Genomic DNA, 21,563 nt, shown 5'->3' with positions numbered 1-21,563 from the left:
CTTTGATCAATTATAGAGTTAATTATAATTATTAGCCACCCACCCATAAAAATATTAAAACAAAAAACCAAAAAAACCCCTCTCGTCTCCTTCTTAAAGGAGAAGCCTCTTCGTTTCATTTCCTTCCAATTATCTTCCAAACTTCACCAAAAGAATTTCTTGACAAACAAATTAAAAAGAAGCTTTGGTTATAAGAAGAGAAAGTTCGAAGATCATTTTATCTCCTTCAGATGGGTCTTGATGATTCTTGCAACACTGGTCTTGTTCTTGGTTTAGGCCTCTCACCAACACCTAATAACTACAATCATACTATCAAAAAATCTTTCACCACCGTTGAGCACCACTTTGATCCGTCCTTGACCCTAAGCCTCTCAGGTGAGAGCTACAAGACCAAGGCGGTTGAGATGACCGATGCCGGCGCCGGAGACCAGATTTTTCGGCAGACTTCTTCTCACAGCGGAGTCTCATCTTTCTCCAGCGGAAGGGTAAAGAGAGAGAGAGAAGTTTTCAGCGGTGACGGCGAAGAAGAGGCGGAGGAGACGACGGAGAGAGTGGTGTCTTCGAGATTAAGTGATGATCATGAAGACGAAGAAGGTGCTAGTGCTCGTAAAAAGCTTAGGCTCACTAAACAACAATCCGCTCTTCTTGAAGATAGCTTCAAAGTTCATAGCACTCTTAATCCCGTATGATATATTTAATTATTTACCTTTAATTAATCTAATCAATTTCTTCTTATTTACGTTGATCATTTCTTGATGAAGTTTTCTATAAAATAACAGAAGCAGAAACAAGTTCTTGCAAGACAGCTGAATCTAAGGCCTAGGCAAGTTGAAGTGTGGTTCCAGAACAGGAGAGCTAGGTAAATAAAATTTACTAAAATTGAAGAAATTTATTGTCCAGTTATTATTTTTTTGTTCTTCATTTTTTTTATCAATTTAAACTGGGCAGGACAAAACTAAAGCAAACAGAAGTGGATTGTGAGTTTTTGAAGAAATGTTGTGAGACTTTAACGGATGAGAATAGAAGGCTTCAAAAAGAGCTTCAAGATCTTAAGGCTTTAAAAATGTCTCAGCCTTTTTACATGCATATTCCGCCGGCGACTTTGACGATGTGCCCTTCTTGTGAGAGACTAAGCGGTGGTGGTGCTGGAGGAGGCGGAGGAGGTACGGTGGCGGTTGATGGAGAAACGGGGAAGGGAGCTTTCTCCATCGTCACAAAGCCTCGCTTTTACAGCCATTTCACTAATCCTTCTGCAGCTTGTTAATTACTTACTATTAATTTGTTTTTGTTTTTTTCTTTATATATATCCATTTAGAAATTAGTTAGTAGGTAATTCCCAGGGGAAAAGTCATATGTTAAAAATTGGGGAAAATGGGTAGTCTTTATAGATAAGACTCTTCAACGATCCTACTTTATTTTTCGGTGGGATTGTTGGTTGATGAAGAAAAAAATAGTTTGTAATTATAGTTTGCAATTTGTAGAGAAAAGGAAGAATATTAGTAGTACTTACTAATCCATCTTCTTTGGTTCTTTTCTTTAAATGTATTATTAGTTACGATGTAATTTTGCTTGTAGTAAACATGAATATTATATTTATTAATCTTTTACAACTTTGCAATGATTTATTACGTCTTCCTTAACAATTGATTGTTTGCTCATGCGAGTATAATGTTGATTTATTATATTTTCTATCATAAGCTTGGATAGTTCCGGATTAGAATTTAGGTTCACACTTACAACGACTTTACTATTAAACAGATCGCTTTGCTCTTTTTAAAAGAGTTTTTAAAGACTATTTCTAATTATGTTGGCTTTATTTTCACTCTAAAATACAATAATCCTATAATAAAATTGAGTTATACATTAATAATATTTTATTTTAAAGTGTAAAAATAGATTGATAAACAAAAATATATAGAGAGAACAATCCCATTTTTTACTTTGTTATAAAGTAAAAATAGAATATTATTATAATATTTTTATTTTAAATTATATTTTAAACTGAAAAATAAAGTGGGTTGGAAATGAGTTTTTAGATTTATTCTATTAACACGATGATCGTGTATATAGTTGTAAAAGTTTCCACTGAGATTAATAATTACAAAGTTTCCGATGGTCCATTGTTCTTTACTGGTCATTCATCTAACTGAGACACTGGTGCCAACTTGGTTTTGTTTTCAACCGTAGAACCCAAAAATGGATATATAATTGATTGAAATAAATTTCCCACCAAGAAATAAAACACTTATAAGTAAAAAGAATAAAAGATTGAGAATGTCAAAATTTAGAGAAGGTTAAAGGTGGTGATTAAGATGAAAAGAGAATGTAAATGTAGTAGTAAAAAAGGCCAACAATCCCCCCCCCCCCCCCCCCCCCCCCCCCCCCCATTGAATCAGAACATTACTATGTTGATAACATAAATCGAAATATTATTTTAAACTAAACATTTTCAAATTACACATTTATATGGCTCCAGAAAATGATTTCATTTTTAGAATATCCAAAAGCAACATTTTTAATTATCATTTGATGGGTGTGAATGATTATAAGTGAGGGAGATAAAAGGTGTGGGGTTAGGAGGTTAGCTCACGTGTAATGAAATGATACATCTCCATAAACTTAACACTATTTATTCAACCAACAATAACAATAATAAATTATATACTTTCTTTCTCTCTATTTTATTTTAATTATCGTTTTAAGTTTATACATACAAATTAAAAAAAACAATTAATTTTATATATTTTTTATATAAAAACATAATTATATTTACATTTAACCATATTTTAACTAATAAAATTAATAAATTACTGAATAAAATTAATAAATTTTATATTGAAAGTAAACAATACTTATTTTGTAATGTAATTTTCTTTTACAACGATAATTAATACGAAACGAATAGAGTATAAAGTTTAAACGGTAACATAGACAAACTAGAGGAGCCATATGTAGTCAAATATTATCCATAAATTAAAAAAAAATATCAAACTCGAATAGAAAATTTTAATACCAAATATAAGAATTATACATCGACTAGTATTACCATCCCGTGCTTAGCACGGGTCAAGTTTTGTTTGCATTAAAAAAGTCATGCTTAATCTATTCACTTTTATTTTTATTGTTTTAATGACTGTTCTGATAAGATTAATATAATAAAAAATATTATTAATCATGTACGTAAATATACAATTTTTTTCTAAAAATTCCTAAGATAGTCGAAAATGCTCTGTTCATAACAAATAGATTAGTGAAATTGTCAAACCATAACAAACAAATTTGTAAAAACTATATTTGCATTATCATAGTTGTAGATAGTTGATACCTGTTTTCCTTCGGTTGAGTGTTATTTTTTTTTGGTTGTTGCTGCTGTTGTTTTCCACATCTTTAAATTTGAAAATGCTTAACCACCTTCGAGGCTACAAAAACATAATATAGAATTTTAAAGAGTAAGAGAGAATTATTTAGAAAAGAAGTAAGGATACAATTGTTTTCAGAGAATGCTCCTTCGTTTTGTCTGTAATTTGAGTTTATCTTTTGCTTGATTGTATCTTGGCCTGATATACTTCTTTCTTGTTAAAGCTTATTTTTTTTTTCTTCCCCCTACATTTCTGATTTTATTGGATTAAAGCAAGGCAAATAGTTTCCTAAAATAGGCAATAGAAAAAACAGATTTATAAATACTAATTTTATAAATAAAAGAGTTAGAGATACTTATTGTTACCTGACAACGCTTTAAAACAGGAGTAGACTTCAGATGCCATTTTCAAGCTGAAACAAATAATAAAAGAATATGACTTGTATGGATTTTCTTGCATCTGGCGAATATCTGAAAGAGAAAAAAGAAAAATAAGAAGCAATGCAGAAGAAGAGAGATGAAGAAGGTATAGAGGCAGTTTTAAATCGGATCATATTTTTGAACGTGGTGTTTATAATGGGAATTTTTTTAGGAATGTAGGTATTTGGAGTCACTGAAAACTCGGGACTTGAATGTGATTTTTAGAAAGATAATTTTGTATCAATATTTATTTTTAAATGTTTTTGCCACATGTCATATTCTGATTAGTTAGGTGACTTGTGCTTTAGTATATAAAGGATACGTTTTAGGGGGGAAAGGAAAACTAGAAATAAGTAGGGAAAGTGAATAATTTAAAATATTGTTGACAAAAAAAGAATTATTTAAAATATTGTTCTTGAAGATTTGAAGTGGTGAGATGCTCTGTCTTTAAGGGGTAAGGTGGGGCATGCTTCACGTGATTTTCTCTTCGTTTTTTCCTCTCGCGACCATGTTATTAAATACATTGCGGATTAATTATATGATTTTTCATACTTCATGGTACCTATATTTATTATACACGTATATTCCTTTTTATTTACTTAAAACATGAAAACGAGATGTATTTATTACCATATCTATGAAGACGAAATGTATTTATTAATATATCTACGTAAACGACTGCGAGAAATATTCAGAAAGTAATTACTCGATTCGTGAACACATGATGTAAGCTGCCAAAAAAAAAAAAGAACACATGATGTATCATATTAATGAATCTTAACCAGTGTTCAAGCGTAAATGTATAACACTAGCGTGGATGCAGTTTATCTAAGCATAATAAATATGGAGTATTTTAAAACTGTTTTAATGCAAAATCTAAGCATAGTTTTTTTTTGCTGGAACACAGTAGGTAAATTATAGACTTATACTCTCTCTTTCTTGTCATAGACTTATACCCTCTTTATATACAAAAGATTGATGTTTTAGTTTCTTTTATATATAAATGATTGATATATCAGTTTCAAAAAAATAAATGATTGATATTTTACATTTAATTAATGTATTCTATTTTATATCTAAAACATAAATAAAATCTATAAATGTGATTAACTTTATTCAGAATCAATAAAATTAACAAAAACTAATAAATTAAAATATGTATTTATTTTATTAACATGTATGTAAATCCTAAAATATCAATATTTAAAATCTAGATGGAGTAATTAATAATATCATTGCAACGAACCGTTTAATTCTCAGATGTCATATGTGGTGCAAGATGTGCCGTATACCTAATAAAACTGATTTTGAATTTTTGATAACGATTAACATCTAATAAAATTATTTAATATACATAGACTGTGTGTAAAAGGACACCCCAAATCAAAATGGATATGCGGTTGAGATCGATCCACAAGTAATATGGATGTATGTTCTCAGGAGTACTATTTAATAGAATAATATTTATTTGGTTACAAGATAAATATTATTAAACAATTTTAAGAGAAAGATAATTGATTTTATCCGTGACTAATTTAATTTATAAAATTACTTGTATTATTAAAACATTTTACTATTAATTTATAGCTATTATAATTATGAATTAGACATAATATAATTATTATAGATTGTAATTTATTTTTATAATGCATATGTGATGACGAGCGTGTACCCAAGAACATAATAAGATTGGTGACCCTGAAATTGAACATAATAAGATTGGTGACCCTGAAATTATGGTGGTGGACCATTTAGTGATGAGATAACTTTCCGGAAAATCGGTGACTTTCTCGGAAACTCAATCTATTTTCACAGATTGATTCCCTTTTGGTGTCATGTTTTCTTATTTTATATTTTTCCTTTAGGGTATGATTAACCGTGGTCTTTTAACCGAAATTCTTAATTTATGATTTGATATTTTTTTTTATATTTTTCGGTTAAAATATGTCTCTTATATCTCTTATTTAAAAAACGGTTTTTAGCTAACTAAAAAAAGCTAAGAACATCCCTTATCTGAAACTAAGAACTTCAGTTAAGAGACTTGAGTTAATCAGGGTCTTAGGTTTGTTAGTATTATTACTTTATAAGAAAATTTAATCCAAATTCTAGTTTAACTCTATGATGCTTAATCCGTATTTCAGTGGTAGTTTTTTTAGTTTCCAGGTTTAGAATAATAATAACCGAGAAAACGCTACCCAAAATATAATTTATTTTCTTTTTTGATTGAAGTAAATATAAGTTTTTGCTTGTCTTTTTTTTTAATAAGGGCATCTTTGCTTATCCTTTTTTTTATCAACAAAAAAAAATGTGAACTATCTGTCAAATAGATTGTGAACTATCTGTTCTGTTGAAAACCACTTATCTACCGTTAGTCTTAAGTTTTTTTTTTTTTGCTTAAACCGTTGTTCTTAAATTGTTTTATATTTTTCTATAACTGTTAATTTTATGACAAAAATGAGTTCAAAAAAAAAAAAATTAGCACAGAATATTGGTTATAAACCAAACTTATCTTCTATGTAATTTATGTTCTATGTAATCTGTTACTATTTGAAATCAATAAAGCGAAGATGCTATAAAAAAATCTAACTTATCTATGAAAGCCATTTTACAAAAAAAAAGCCCCAATTTATCTGATTAGTGATTTTCTATAGATGATTTATTTTATCCCTTTTAGGCGTCAATTTTATCATATATTTAAGAGTGCCAAAATTTTTCAAAACTGTCTCTAGTACAGTGGCAAAAAATGTTTACAATATACTTATGAACCGGAGTATGAACCTGGCTTACGCATCTATAAAGTAATTATTTTTTCTTTGCTTTAGGCATGATATGATATGATGCTAGGCCACCACTGTCTGCATGCATATAGTTGAATCAGCAGAAACTATTGTATATTTTACTATAAGCATTTGACGACTTCAGACTTGGAAGATTATTAATCACTTTTCAAATATACGTGGTCACTGGTCATTGAGGGCATGTATTTTATTATGATACGAGTGTGTACTAAGATTAGTATCATATGTTATTAATTACTATACTTATGCAGGTGACTCGTTGTTCCTTTTAATGATTGGTAGATTTGCCTTACGTGTGCATGAACGTTATCAGTGTATTAGGAATTAGCAAAGACACGTGTCTATTGCTGGTTAAATTGTCGGTTTGTCGAATTCTTGTTCCGACTTTTCAATTGTAAGTATGAATTTGGTAGAAGACTCCAAAATAATAGTATTTTTAATTTCATGAATGTCAATTAGTTTGCTAAATTTGATATTTTGAAAAGCAAATTAGGAACTTAGGATAACAACTATCGTGTCATAGCTTTATACGCGTTATCTTTACCAAATATCAATATGATAGTATATATATATATATATATATATACTTTTGCTTTATTTTGTAATAATTTAACCAATTATTTAGTTTGATTTTAAGTAGTAACTAATGGTGGCTATAGGAAATTCTTCATTTATTTTCTTTGTCCCAAAACCCATAGTCCTGACTCCTATATAATATCCAACTAGATTTTGATCTGCACTTAAAAAACGCTGATTTATTTTTAAATTAAATAAATTCTTCTAATATAATTTATATATAAGATAATATATAGGTTTGAGTATATTTATCCGGATACACTGAAACGTACCAAACTGAAAAAAACAAAATTAAGCTGAATCTCATAAATAACCGAGTATATCCTATATCTTTAGAACCAAAAAATAGAAACCGAAATGAGAACCAAATGAGTACTTAAAATTTTAAAATACAAATTATATACCTATAAATATTTAATTTCTAAATAACTAAATATCCTAAAAATACTATTTATAAACCAAATTATGCAAAAAATAATAATGACTCAAATATTTTTATTGAAATAATTAATAGTTAATCATTTATCCTATATTTTTTTCAAACAACCTAAACTATCCGATTTAAAGCGTAAGATATTTTACATTTGTGAAAATTCAATAAAGAGTATCATATGCGTTGTTAGAAGCTGTAAAATAAATAAAAATGTTCTATTTAAACCAGTCTTATTTTTACTAATTCCAATCCGTTTAGATCCATTTGATATTTTTAATGATAAGATTAATCATTTAGTTCATATATAAGAATGTAAAATCAAATTTTAATAATTGATTGCATATATAAGAATGTAAGATTAAATTGATGTTTCATAGTTGAATAATTGACATTAAGGTTTTTAGTTTCCAATTCACATAAAAATGAAAAATATTGTTATACGCTGGAGGAATCTCCATTACAACCTATATTAAACATAACTAAACCATTGAAAATTTTATACTATTAATGGAACTATATGTGGTTGATATATGGTGTTTTATACATCTTGTATATATGCTTTTAAATTGGTTTTCAAGTCTTTATCGAGTCTTCCTAGTCCTTTTGGAGTCATTACAGGTCTGGAGTTGCATTGGATGGGAGATGGACCAGCTGGAACAAAAGAGGCAGAAACAATGCAATTTGGTGGTTTTCACGCAGAACAGTCTTGATGACTGTTCCGGATAGCGGAGCAACCCGAGTGACTGTTCCGAGTGAGTGTTCCAGCGGCAGAGATTTTTAAGGAAACTACAACCTATTTCGGGATTTGCCCTAATCTCTCTATTTTCTCTCCCAGCCGCCTGTGGCTTTGAGATATCTCCTTTTTCTATTTTTCCTGATCATTCTACGCTATTCTAGACAGAAGAAAACCATTGGAGATTTTTGTGCTTTTGGATTGTAAAGGGAGAAGGCTCCATCTCTCTCACCATAGAGAAGATTATCCTGAACACTCTTTCTATCTCTTTTATTTACATGAAGTCCTATTCAGAATTGATCTCTGTGTTTTCTCTGTTCATGGCTGAGTAGTCAACTTGCTTAGTCTAGGGTGTTAGGGTGTTAGATCCGTGAGTTAAACCTAGATAAGTGAAACCATTGATTGTATTCATTCATATCTGTTCTTAATGCTTGCATTAATCTGGCTGCTTAATGTTAGATCATAGGTTTAACCTGTTCATTAACCGTGTAATAGGTTGCTAGATCTGTTATGAATGAGCCTAGCATCCCTAATCAGCGAAAGTAGATATTAGGGTGTTTGGTGAACCTATCGGACCTGATCTCTATTGCTTGCTGTCGCATCTTGATCCAAACGAGAGTTTAGGTATCAAGATCGATCAGCATAGGGAGCAGTACCACGACAGTGGGCTGTTCTACTTGAGTGATCCGAGTTCTAGACTTGCTCTTAATTAAACTTGAATAATTGTTTGGCTCACACTTGTTTAACACCCGATCAAACCACCCTAGGCTAGCATTTTTAATCATCTGAAAACTTTAATTCAATCTATTAATTGCTTGTTACGATTCCTCAACTTTAAAACCCCCATATTGTTTTAGCTTGATTCTGATCCCATAAAGATAAAGTGTAAGATTTGGTCTCTGTGGATTCGATCCTAAAGTGCTACATCGACATACCATTCGATTGTGGTAGTGTGCACATTAGGTTATTTGGTGTGCGTATACACGTAATATCAGTGGTAATGATCACGTCATGTGTAAACATGTTTGAGTAATTTGTCATATATTCATGGATATTTATTATTAGAATAATTATATAATAGATTATGGGAGAATAATAAACGAGTTTATTTAAATTATGTAAAATATTTTTATAGTTAGAGAAATATAAAGTGAGATCCAAAAAATATTTAAATCTAATGAAATGGTCTAACAACCTTGTTTAAATAGATTTTTTAAGAATCCTTCATTTTTAATAGTATAGATTCAGCGTAAATGTTATTTAGAGTTTTCACGCGAATTACAAAAAAAATTGATTTGTGCAACATAGCGGTTATATATAATGCATAATTTTTCATATTTATTAGTGAATCCAAATAATAGTTGTTAAACTATAAATTTTGTTTAAAATCTGAATTAAAATAACATTTTTCTATGAAACATAAAAATAAAAGCTAAAATGATACAATATATTTGAAACTGATGGAATATAACATAACTGCAGTTAATATATTTGGCGTAGAAAGATTAACCAATTAAAAAAGTGGCAAAATTATAGAGAGCTACTTAGACGAAGATCAAAATTTTGAAGCTAATCAACGTTGCTTGCTCAAGACGTCCTGAGAACGGACCATTGCGCGATTTTATTGATGACGCCGAATAAATTTCAATTAACTTTACATATATACAAGCGACCGACGATGGTATATATATGACTTTTATGTTTTTAGTCTAGTTTTAAAGGGGTATTATGTAAAGTTGTAAATAGTCTAAGGAACTACCTTAAACATCATGATTTATTTTCGAGACCTTGTGTTTAATTTTTTCTGGCATCCGCACATCTAAAACATCGACGATAAGCATATGCTTTTGGAGTTTTGAGCTACACATATTTATGCTAAAAGAACATATCAACAATAACCAGGTTTTTTTCTAAAAAAAAAACGATAATCAGGTGTAATATAACGTTTTTCTGTAAAATTCAAACAAAAAAGAGTATATAGTAGTTTATACTTTTATGACCGCTTTTTGCTATCCGGAATATATATTGAACTATGAAATTTATCCATAATTATTATAATGATTTCAGAGAAGCTTGTAATTCGTTTTAATTTGCAGGACTTGTTGGTTTAGTATAAAGCTTAAGTTATTATTTCTGGTCAAGAATATCTAGAAAACAAAAGATATAAAGTTCGTTCCAACTAACAGTGACCACATGCTGTCGGTTAACTAGTAATCTAATAATATAAGTTGTATAACGCTAATATAAAAGCCAATATATTAACATATATACATATGTATGCATTACTTAATTAGTGTTATTGTCGAGAAAATGAGTTTTAATTTTTCCATAAAAGAGAAAGAAGAGATGAGACTGCTGAATAATTGGAACATAGTAGATTTACTAGATGCGGCTCATAGCATGTGATAACATATAATATGATTAGTCAAAAAGCAAAATATATGGTAGTGTATGCCCATTTTGCTTCACTTGTGATGTGCCAAGTTAAAAGAACTTTGAACCCTTTTAAGTAATTGATTGATGCATAGAATGTGGAGAACCATGTGATTTTGTCCCTCCTCCTCCGGACTCTCTGTCAATTCTACAACAATCTCTAGCCTTTTGTTGTTTTTATTAAAATATATTAATTTTGGTATATTCATACTTCCTTACATAATTTATCTAATATAACCTAAGATATCAAAGTTGTTTTTGATTTTTGGCCAAAATTAATCAAAACTACAAACTGTACTGAAATATAGAATATACAACTATATAGAAACGAAATCTTGGTTTAACTATACGAGTAGTTTCTTGGAGTATAGGTTAAACCGGAGGCAATTTTGTACTGTGCAGTTTCTCTGTTTCTTATTGCATATAAGGAGCTTGCATCGTTAATCTAAGTATCATAGTTAAAAGATTTTTAAATATTTAATTAGTTAATCATGAATCACATTTTTGGGTATAAGAGAAAGGCCTATTTAGGTAGAAATCAAAATTCAGCGTGGTAATTGCATATCTATGCATTTTTTTTAATTATTTGCAGAACCAAGTAATTTGTGTACTGATTTGCCAATCTGTCCTTGAGCTGAGACGTATTTAATGATCTGCTACCGGGGTTGAGAAACAAAATTGATTTTTATTACAAGTGAAGAGGAAGCATAATCAATGAACTAAACCGGTTACATTTGAGATACTTGAAGTACTTAGATATTAAAACCGGATATATGTTCAATGGCGGCCGAAACCTAAAATTGCATTTATAAAACGGAAATAACCGGTTACAAATATATGTTACTGGAGTAGTTTATTATTGTTAGATATAAAACGATGATTTTTACATAGATTAGTTTTGGTGATCCGGAAGGGATCAAATAATGAGATTTTGCAGACATATTTTTCAGACAGAACTAAAAAATGAGATTTACTTTTACAGAGAAACAATATATTGAAATATGAATTGTATCAAATCTCTTTGGATTTTTGCAGGAAAGAGAATCCCAAAAAAAAATCTCATTTAAAAAAAAAATCTCTAAACCGCAGAAAATAATACTACCTTGCTCTTATCGAGCCTTTTGACGGCGACCCGATCGCCGTTAGATTTGTGGATGGCAACGTAAGTATACCCGAATTGACCATGACCCAACAACTTCCCGATGCTATACTGCTCGTGGAAGTCTTTGGCATATCCAAACTCGGTACGCTTCCCGCAAGGGACGGACCCGGTTCTCCGCTTGGTGGTTGTTGAGGGCTTGTCGTTGTTGTTTTCCGGAGGAGGAGGAGTCTTATTATTAGACTTAGGGTTCTTCTTGTTGTTGTTGGTCTGACTACTACTTCTTCTGCTGCTGCTGCTGGTGGTACCAGTGACTCTAATTGGGGAGAAACACACATCCATGATGGCGCTTAAGATTAAACTAACAAAACGATTCAAAACGAGGAATACGGTCGATGATGGATTTGGAAATGGGAGTTGGGATTATTCATTTTAATAAACAAAAATGAAAAAGAGAGGAAAGGAGGAGGACAAGAAAGAGAGCGTTGAGTTGGTCAAACACAGAGAGCGAGCAAGTAAGTGAAACACATGTCCTTTAATTTACTTTTCTTATAGTATTAGGGACACTTTTGGTATTACTTCAAAATGTACAGTACCTTTACCACCTACCTAATTACCACCTATAACTTTACTATCTAGTGCAATTTCCCTAAGAAAAACAACATCCAATTTGTTTTTTTATTCTCTCCATTTTAATATACATATATTTTATTCAGTCAAAAAATATACATATATTTTATATGGTTTTTGTCGTTTTATAACATATAAGGTTTTCACATAAGGTTTTCACATATGTAGGTAACTTAATCTTTATTAAAAACCGCATAACTAATTAAATTTTTTAATATTTGCATTTATAATATTTATATTATTATTTAATATTATTTTTGAAAGAAATAAACTTTTATTATATGTGTATTGATATAAAATAGAGGGAGGGGTAATTTGGAAATAATCTATGTCGTAGTTTTTAATAACACTGTACTAGAAAAACACTTCTCTAGAAGTTAATTGCAAAAGAAAACTACATATCTTTCACTCTTTCAAAAAAAAAAACTACCTATCTTTCAGTTTTTACAAGAGTAAGTGAAAGCTTCCATATAGAGTTTACCGTTTCAAATCTCCAAACAACACCTGGATCCATGAATTTCATGATCCAATGAGTCAAATCATTAGTAGAAAAATGGACACGTGGAACACTTCCTTTTGAGTCAAGATCACATTGTGGGCGTTCATGTTCCTCTAGTAATTACATCCCTATATTAGAATTTTAGAACACAGTCTTTTTTTTTGTCTTTAAAGAAAAAGAACACTTTTTTCATTTGGCCTCAGCGTTCGGGTCTTCGGATTGAGTTCGGGCCAGTTTTTTCGGGTCTGAATCTTTCGTATCCTAAACATTTGGACACAATAGGTATTTGTAAATTTTAAGTTCGAGTTTGGATCGGTTCTTTTCAGTTTCATGTCGGTTCGGGTCTATAACTAAAATACCTATAAAATACTTGTAATTTTCTGGTCCGAATCGGATCCAGATATTTAAGATCTAAAAAGAACATGAAATATCAAACTCCATCAAATTTAGTCGATATTTATCATATGTATCTAAAATTTCACAAAATAACCTAAATTAAACTATTAATAATTAAACTAAAATATTTTAAACTTTAAATTTACATTTTAAAGCTTCATATTACTTAAAAATATTACAAAATAATAACAAATATTGTCAACAAAAGGTATTTCAACTAAATCATAAAATAATATATATAAAATAGAACACAAAAAACATAGTTTTGGATATACATATTTTTAAGTTGGATACAAATTGGTTCTTATCAGATCGGTTCTTTTCGATTCTGGTTCTTTCGGGTAAAAAAAATTGGATCCAAATGATACTTATATATTTTCGGTTTGATTTCGATTCGGATATTTTCGGATCAGTTCCGGTTTGGGTTTTCGAGTCCAGGTTAAAATGCTCGGGTCTAGTTTTCATATGCATATAAAATTGAAATATAACGTATAAATTTTAACTAGTAAAACTTGAAGTACAAAATATTATGTATAATTATATTTTAACGTATCAAATCCTTTTAAAAGAATCTGATGTACCATAAAATCCCAATATTTGATAACGAAATGGAGTATACGTGTTGTTGATTAGCAAGGCAGAGTTGAACAAAAATAAAAGATTAGCAAGGAAGATTTTTTTTTTTTCTTTTGAAACAGCAAGGAAGATTTCTCAGTTAGTTTATGCTGTTATTGCTAAATTGTTATCATTTTAGACGTATGGGACTGTGGCGTTTTAAGGACTGAATCAAGATAATTTTTTTGATTCATTGACACATAAGAAACTATAATAATATGTGCAGTAGCGCAATTCTTCTTTTTTTTCTTTTTGATGTGGATATTTTGTTAAATATCTTTTCATAAATTTTCTTTTATATATGAGATGAAAGTTAAGTGAGAAATCTGTTTTTCATCTCTTTTTTGTGTGAATTCTGTTAGAGTTGTTTCGTTTAGATTTTTCTTTCAGTGTAATACGGTTTGCTTTAGGTTTTTGTATGGTTTTATTGTGTTTCATCAAAAAAATATTGTCTTTTAGGTTATTCACATTGAGTCTAAGATTAGTAGCCATTGTTTTAAGATGAACAGTAAAGAAACTAAGATATTTTTTTTTTGGAACTAAAGAAACTAAGAAAATAAAAGCAAGAAAAGGGACGGTGAAGGTAAAGTTTTTACATAATGTCCCAACTTCCATACTGTTGTGAACTGTTGCAATATAGTTTCTGTTTATCAAATTACATCATCACTTTTCATTTTCTTCTCCTATTTAGTAATTACAGAATATATAAACTACTATGTTATTAACATCTGATAAAAGATGAAACAGCCAAAAAACCTGTCATTATGGAAGCTTCAAGTTGCATATAAAAGAAGCGAAAAGAGAAAGCATTAGCTTATAAGATGCTTAGCCACCACCACTCATCAATTCTCCCCGGAGAGAAGATATACAAATTTGGACCATTCCAGTTTTCTCTAATGGACCTAATATTAATTACTTTTTGATCAAATCAAACCCTATTTTGTAGCCACTCGTGATTCCCATGCAGATCTCATTTGATCATAAATCACTAATACCATCATACTTTTTGTCATCACATTCATCATATTTTGCCATCCTCATCATTGGCGTTACCTATCCCGCCATAAATATCAACATAAGAGACTTGCTTGAAACTTTATTCTCTAAAAATTTATTGATGGGCTCATGTGAAGAGGTGGCTGGCTTGCTGCTTTACATAGTATTCCATATTTGACCCATTTATGTATCTGTTGTGGAACTACCAATCTATTTGGTCTCTATAAATTGGAAACAAGCCGATAACAGGCCCATGACATGGATACGAGCTCACATCAAGGAGACTAAAATATGGTCTTTACAAAATGCCGAATGCTACGTACGAACCGGCTAGAATTATGATTGTTGCAGTAGAATAGCCAGCCCACGAAAAATGGGCTTAGGATCGTTAGTTATTCAGTCCAACACCTTTTCTAAAATATTCTGAAAAGTAGATTTATTTATTTGAGTATATTTGAAAAAATAACAAAAATAGCTGGTATCTATAAATTATTGTCAGCGTTTGACCGTTTGAGCTTTTATTTATTGGTTGCAAACGAGCATGTTTTCATAAGCTTACTCAAATATACTACTTACTACACCACCTAAATGTTTAAGCTTGAATTAAAAAAATAAAATGTTTAACAGCGGTTAACTGCACATAGCAATTGAGAATATAATTGTTTTAATCATTGGAAAAAATAGAATTGGGAAGCGTGAGCGAAACGTGATGACACAGTTCTATATGAATATTTTTTAATCAATTTATTTTTAGTCAGAAATTATTTAAATAATGAATATGTAAGAATTTTGGTGAGAAGAATACGAAAAGGCAAGGACGCACTGTATTGGCCGGTCAGGTGAGGTGGGTCCTTTTACTGCTCCAGTCAGTCTATTACCACAAGAAACCGCAGAAACCAGAACTCAAAAGGGTTTATTTGCCAAATAACCAAAAAAAAAAGAAAAATTAGATTTTGGAAGAGAGAGTAGAAAGAGATAGGAAGAAAAAATAGGAAAGTGAGGAAAATTTTGGTTACTTAGTGTATTTAAGTTTTTTTCATGTATATATAATACAATTTTCCAACTCAAAAAGCCACTCAATTTTATAAATTACTGAGAATATAATATAATATATAAAGTACTCTAGTAATTAAAAAAACTACTAAATCTAAACAGCTGTGGAGGAATGTCAGTTTTTATTAAAATCCCTGAATATTTATTTTAAGATTACAAAGAAAATAACAAATTTCCTTTAAATTTCTTGTCTTTTGACCTTTTTATTTTCTTTGAGCAACCTTGTCTTTTGACCTTTATCTTTTTATTTTCTTGTTTTCTTTTAGATTCATAATGGTCTCTTTTATACACTAATTTAACTTAATCTATTTTATCGTTTCAAAATTTTAATTTAGCTTTCTCATGTATTCTAGTATTTTATTTGTTTAATTATTTGACATCCAACTGTTCTCTATACGTCAAAATAAATTATTCACCCTGCTCTTTTATACCTACGTAATTTCTCCTTTTCACCTTATTTTTGTATAATATGTTAATAGAATCTGACTCCCGTTACTACACATCATAATTTAAACAGTTTATATAAAATATGGGGATTCCGGTATATTTGTATTTTTCGTCTTTAAATATTCTCTATACATATCTTTGACGTTGTGATGATACAAAAGAGTATAAATAATATTCATATATTAACATATTATATATCATGTCAAGTCATATACAACGCTTACATGCGTATATGTCCGTGCGTGTAGTATAGTTTAGGAAAAATTTATTTCCCCTTCAAAGTATAATCACTCTCCTTTTGTTTCCCTACTTACAAAAATCTTCTTCTACGCATCAAGACGCAGTGAGAGAGAAGAGAGAGAAAGTCCGATTGTTTCTCCAGTAACTGCAAACCGACCTTGTGTTTGAAAATGGCGTCGTGCAGGAAAATGTCAAGTTGTCTACTGATTTTGCTGATTCTTATTTCGACCTATTTCAGTCTAATGGCTAATGGTAAATGGGTCAACGTCACATTTCCATATTTTCAGACCAAAATTTCCAAAATCTTATTCTTCTTTTACTTCTTATGACATTTTCAGGCAGACCCGAACCAAGCTCGTATGAAACCACTACTGTACAGTTTTCCAACCTCCTCTGTTTTTTTTTTCTAATTAAATTGGTTTTGAAAATGTCACTAATTTTGGCCAGGGAGGTGATCAAGACCAGAATATGCTGATGAGAGGTTTAATAGGATCAAGTCCACCAAGATGTGAGAGAGTGAGATGTCGTGCGTGTGGACACTGTGAAGCAATACAAGTTCCTACTAATCCTCAAACAAAGCTCCATCACTCTCCTTCCTCTGAGATTATCAATCTTGATTACACCAGAGGAGACGACAGTACTAATTATAAACCAATGAGCTGGAAATGCAAATGCGGTAACTCTATCTATAACCCTTAAAGAGATTTCTTACTTTTGATCGATAATTTTATTTCTTCGCTTTTGGGTTCAATTTCTAAAATATCTGTGTACATATATATGCTTTAGTTGTAATCTCCAGAGTTTCTAAAAATTCTGCGTTATTTTGATTCTGATGTTGTTTATTATTATACTGTAGTTAACAAACAACAGAGATAAATAAAACTTGTGTTATCAAATTGATTTGTTTTTGTTATTATAGATAATGGGTTTTGATTTTACAAATCGTAAAAGTAAAATCTTTTTAAAATAAAGGAAATATGATTAGAAGAACACGTATCGTAAACAGAACGCACGGAAACCTATTTTCAAGACGATTCTGACAAATACCAATTTTGTGGATGAAAGTTACATCACACACGTACGTATGCATCTATGTAAATGTATAACATTATCCATGTTCATATGAGCTTTATGGTTGGAAACAAGTTCCATAGATGATGGACAAATAATCAGTCGTTTTGCTGTCGTCAAACGTCGCCGTTTTAACGACTATGTCATCACATTGGATTTGGGTTGTACTTTTTTTATTAAAAAGATTAATTTATTTTCTCAAAAAAGAGATTAATCTATTTAGTGACCACTGGTGGATTTTCTGCGTCCTAGTACTTGTTTCAGTAGTGCAAAGGATTAAATTATTTAGTGACCGCTGGTAATTTATTTAGTGACCGCTGGTAATTTATTTACTCCAAATGACATCCTTGTATTTTCCTGAATGAAATATTCAAAGAAAATCTGAAACCAAAAAACTAAATAAGATATCTTGACTAATTGAGCAGTGGAAGAAAACTAATGGATACATTGTGATAAATGTACTATGATATGAATAGTTCATAGGTTGAGACATATTAAACGATTAATCAGCATCTACATATTACAAAACGATGATAGGTATTATGTCTACTTTTAAGTCAATGATCAATTTATATTTGTAGGCCATAAGTTATAGCATGTTTTTTCGTTTTAGTCAGATTTAACATCTGGAATATATACACATTAACATGTAGAAGTTAATATGAGATTGGGACAAACACTATTAGGCATAGAGAAAATTAAAGAGTGTGAGATGATGGGATTGATCATGTGGAAAGAAGAAGGGAATTGACAAAACAAAAGGAGAAGATGTGTGCTATTGTCTGTGGGGTTTACCCATTTCACAAATCAAGCAAAGCAAACAGTCTTGAATCTCTCTACTGTTTTTCCTTTGAATGACTTTACTTCATTTTTGTTTGTTTGTTTTCATTTCATTTATTACTAAGTAATAGTGCTACTCAATAGTTAAATAATAAGTAAACATATTTGGAATTGGGTGGAGACCCATGTTGTGTCAATCAGAGTCAGTATACGCCTGCCACTGTACAGTGCTCCCGATTTAACTAATCTTCAACGCCGCTCCAAATATTTAATATGATATCTACAAAATGAGTCCCTTAGAGCACTTCCATCAATGCTATGAGATGCAAAAAATGATTAGTTGTTAATTAACTAAAAGTGATTGATAAGGTTTTAATATCCATCCCATAAATTAGTAAATAACTATTATTATTTATCACTTACAAATAATAAAATATAAATATAATCTAGATGTAACAAAATTATTATTTATCAATTACAAATAATAAAAATATAAAAGTTTTAAACTGAAAATAACAAATAATATATAATATTACTTTTGGTGTAAGATTTAGTGTTATTGTTGGAGGTGACAAAAAAAATTAACACCAAAACACCAAATTTGGTGTGATTTCAACACCAAATTTGATGTCATTGTTGGAGATGCCCTAATACCAACTAATGAAAAGACTCGAAAGAAGAGACAGAAAACTTCCACCTTACAATTGTATTATATAACATTCTGAGTATGTCTTTGTTAAATCAATTTTGCTAGTATGTGTACCGCCGACATGATATGTTTATACTTTGTAGAAGATTGATTGCACACTGTCGCACGATCGTTAAACCCATTAAAAGCAAAGTGACAAAATGAAAAGACTCGAAAGAAGAGACAGAGAAGGAAAAAATGAGAGTTCCAAAGCATAAAATACAATGGCCATTCCCATCTCTTTTTGTTTCTGTTTCTTACCGTTTGTTTAACTGTTTTTAATCTCTTCTTTGTTGCATCACTTCCTTGGAACTATGGATGCAATAAAAAGGTTAGAGATTTAGCCATTGGAGATAAAATCGTTAAAGCACACAGTTGACAAGGTACAATCACGTGGATGCACTTTGGACATATCCATAATCACTTTCTCTGTTTCAATGATCTATTTTGACGTCCATTGCTCCATACCTAATTTATTGTTCTTGTACGATACATACCTTTGTTCATCATAATATATGAGATGGTTAATGCTTCCACGTGCGATAGAAGTAATATTATGAGATCGTATATGAGATCGTGAATAGATTATTTCATTACTTCAAATAATATGGATGAATGGTCAACCATATTTCGTCGTGACCTAAAAGTTAGGCAGAGTTGATCACTCTGATACGTACTATATATATATATATATATCCAGTTTTGAATCCAGTATTTCACAGGATAAAGTTAAAATTTTGCAGCATAGAATTTTACCAAAAAAAATTTTGCAGCATAGAAGTTCATTTAAGCATATATTTATATATTTGTAGTCTAGACAAAACTGATTTAAATAATGCAGAGAATAATTATTTTGAAAGAGTTGAAGACAAATCTTACGTACAGGAAATAAATGGAGGAGATTCCAATGGTCCAATATAGATTTTGGAAAGTTCAAAAAAAAAATATATATAGATTTTGGTCTTTAATTTGGAAAATAGCAAACACATCCCAAATGTGTCTTCTTTTGTCAACATCTCAAATGTTTATATTCATATTGGTTTTATGTATATTAATAAACAATGCTTTCTTTTTTATCAATACCCTACACATATATTTTTTTTTTCTTTGTTTCTTTGTTGAAGGATATATATATATCTTGCCGGTTAATATGTATATGCACCAATTCGTTGATTCATTCCCAAGTTTACATTATTAGTGGACACACCTGTGGTTAATTAAATATATGAACACAACATGATAAAACTTGGAACTAATGGTATAGCCTCCATGACATTTTTACAACTATACCATCACAGCATGGCTCAACTCATATTGAAAAATGTCCAACAATGTGACAATATTAGATCGGTCTGTCTACTGTTATAAACTTACATGGGTTGGAATTTGAAAGAAGCTCCATGAAGGGTTCTTAAATTAGTTCAAAGTTTATATTGGACGGAGAAAATAAAACCTGCATGAGTACTATATCACTGTAAGATGAAAAATCCTTACAACTTTAATAAAATATGAGTATACTGTATACGTAATTTGGTTAGACTGAAGCAATTGGTTTATATTTATAATTTGGTTTAGGTTGTACTTTTATGCAGTTGATCCTTAAAAAAATCAGTGTAACGGGTCAGAAATGTTATTCATCGTAATATTTTCTTTAATCTCCGATATCTCCTTGATCCTTGATCTAATCGGATAAAATAATGATGTAAAATACATTTTAAAGCTGAATTTTAAATAAATGAAAAAAAAAACTAGACATTTGCGTGAGTGGAGCAAATAGGTCATTGTAAGGGCACTTTCATGGGGACCATTACGGCTTGACGAAGAGTCGTTGCTTAGAAGCGTCAATACGAGCTGAAACTTGCAGTGCGATCCGGTCTGGTCCAGTATTTTACTGGCTATGGTGTATAAGTTTTTTTTAAAAAATCTATGTAATAAATGAGTTACACGGCCTAATTCTTGTGATAGATAGATCACACGAGTAAATCGTCCAAAATTTGTATAGTCGTTTTTCAAAATAAATTTGAAAAAACTACAGGGACCAGTAATGAAGAAGCTACAGAGAAGAATTACATCAACAGTGAGAAAAAAAAAGAGCTGGTGGAATCTACTAATTAGTCAAATAATACCCAAGACAAGAGTGATGAGCAAAAATACTGATGAAAGCAAGAGTGAATCTAGCAAACCAGCAAAGCAAATCACATTCTGATATAAAGGAAGCAGAGGATGACACTTCAAAACAGTCGGATAGAGAGTTAAAATTTACAAAATTACTGACACAGACTTGACCCACATGGATCA

At 30.3% G+C, this 21,563-nt stretch overlaps 2 protein-coding genes and 1 long non-coding RNA gene across 3 annotated transcripts; 2 read left to right on the top strand and 1 right to left on the bottom strand.

The window, feature by feature from the left end:
- Positions 1–64: 64 nt before the first annotated feature.
- LOC103857600 (homeobox-leucine zipper protein HAT22) lies at positions 65–1,563 on the top strand. The gene is made up of 3 exons (XM_009134846.3): positions 65–683; positions 780–859; positions 949–1,563. Exons 1-3 carry the CDS (start codon positions 231–233, stop codon positions 1,262–1,264), a joined length of 849 nt encoding a protein of 282 aa, XP_009133094.1. The 5' UTR covers positions 65–230; the 3' UTR covers positions 1,265–1,563.
- Positions 1,289–8,247, bottom strand: LOC117132012. Its single transcript, XR_004455413.1, has 2 exons — positions 3,725–8,247; positions 1,289–3,611 (listed from the first exon to the last, which is right to left on the bottom strand). It is a non-coding gene; the product is annotated as an uncharacterized LOC117132012 (long non-coding RNA).
- Positions 8,248–8,557: 310 nt separating this feature from the next.
- LOC103857503 (EPIDERMAL PATTERNING FACTOR-like protein 2) lies at positions 8,558–21,340 on the top strand. Its single transcript, XM_009134739.3, has 3 exons — positions 8,558–16,978; positions 17,065–17,099; positions 17,174–21,340. The coding sequence occupies exons 1-3, from the start codon at positions 16,897–16,899 to the stop codon at positions 17,423–17,425; spliced, it is 369 nt and encodes a 122-aa protein (XP_009132987.1). The 5' UTR covers positions 8,558–16,896; the 3' UTR covers positions 17,426–21,340.
- Positions 21,341–21,563: the final 223 nt, after the last annotated feature.

This window comes from Brassica rapa, chromosome A01 (assembly GCF_000309985.2).
Source record: "Brassica rapa cultivar Chiifu-401-42 chromosome A01, CAAS_Brap_v3.01, whole genome shotgun sequence".
Classification (NCBI taxonomy): domain Eukaryota; kingdom Viridiplantae; phylum Streptophyta; class Magnoliopsida; order Brassicales; family Brassicaceae; genus Brassica; species Brassica rapa.
This window is presented reverse-complemented; position numbering and strand designations above follow the sequence as displayed.

What these genes read in the sequence shown, in the direction of transcription:
- LOC103857503 (XM_009134739.3), top strand. Translation starts at nt 16,897, where the DNA reads ATGGCGTCGTGCAGGAAAATGTCAAGTTGTCTACTGATTTTGCTGATT. An exon ending in TTTCAGTCTAATGGCTAATG is followed by an intron (nt 16,979 to 17,064) that starts GTAAATGGGTCA and finishes TGACATTTTCAG; the next exon opens with GCAGACCCGAACCAAGCTCG. An exon ending in GCTCGTATGAAACCACTACT is followed by an intron (nt 17,100 to 17,173) that starts GTACAGTTTTCC and finishes AATTTTGGCCAG; the next exon opens with GGAGGTGATCAAGACCAGAA.
- LOC103857600 (XM_009134846.3), top strand. Translation starts at nt 231, where the DNA reads ATGGGTCTTGATGATTCTTGCAACACTGGTCTTGTTCTTGGTTTAGGC. An exon ending in TTCATAGCACTCTTAATCCC is followed by an intron (nt 684 to 779) that starts GTATGATATATT and finishes ATAAAATAACAG; the next exon opens with AAGCAGAAACAAGTTCTTGC. An exon ending in TTCCAGAACAGGAGAGCTAG is followed by an intron (nt 860 to 948) that starts GTAAATAAAATT and finishes TAAACTGGGCAG; the next exon opens with GACAAAACTAAAGCAAACAG.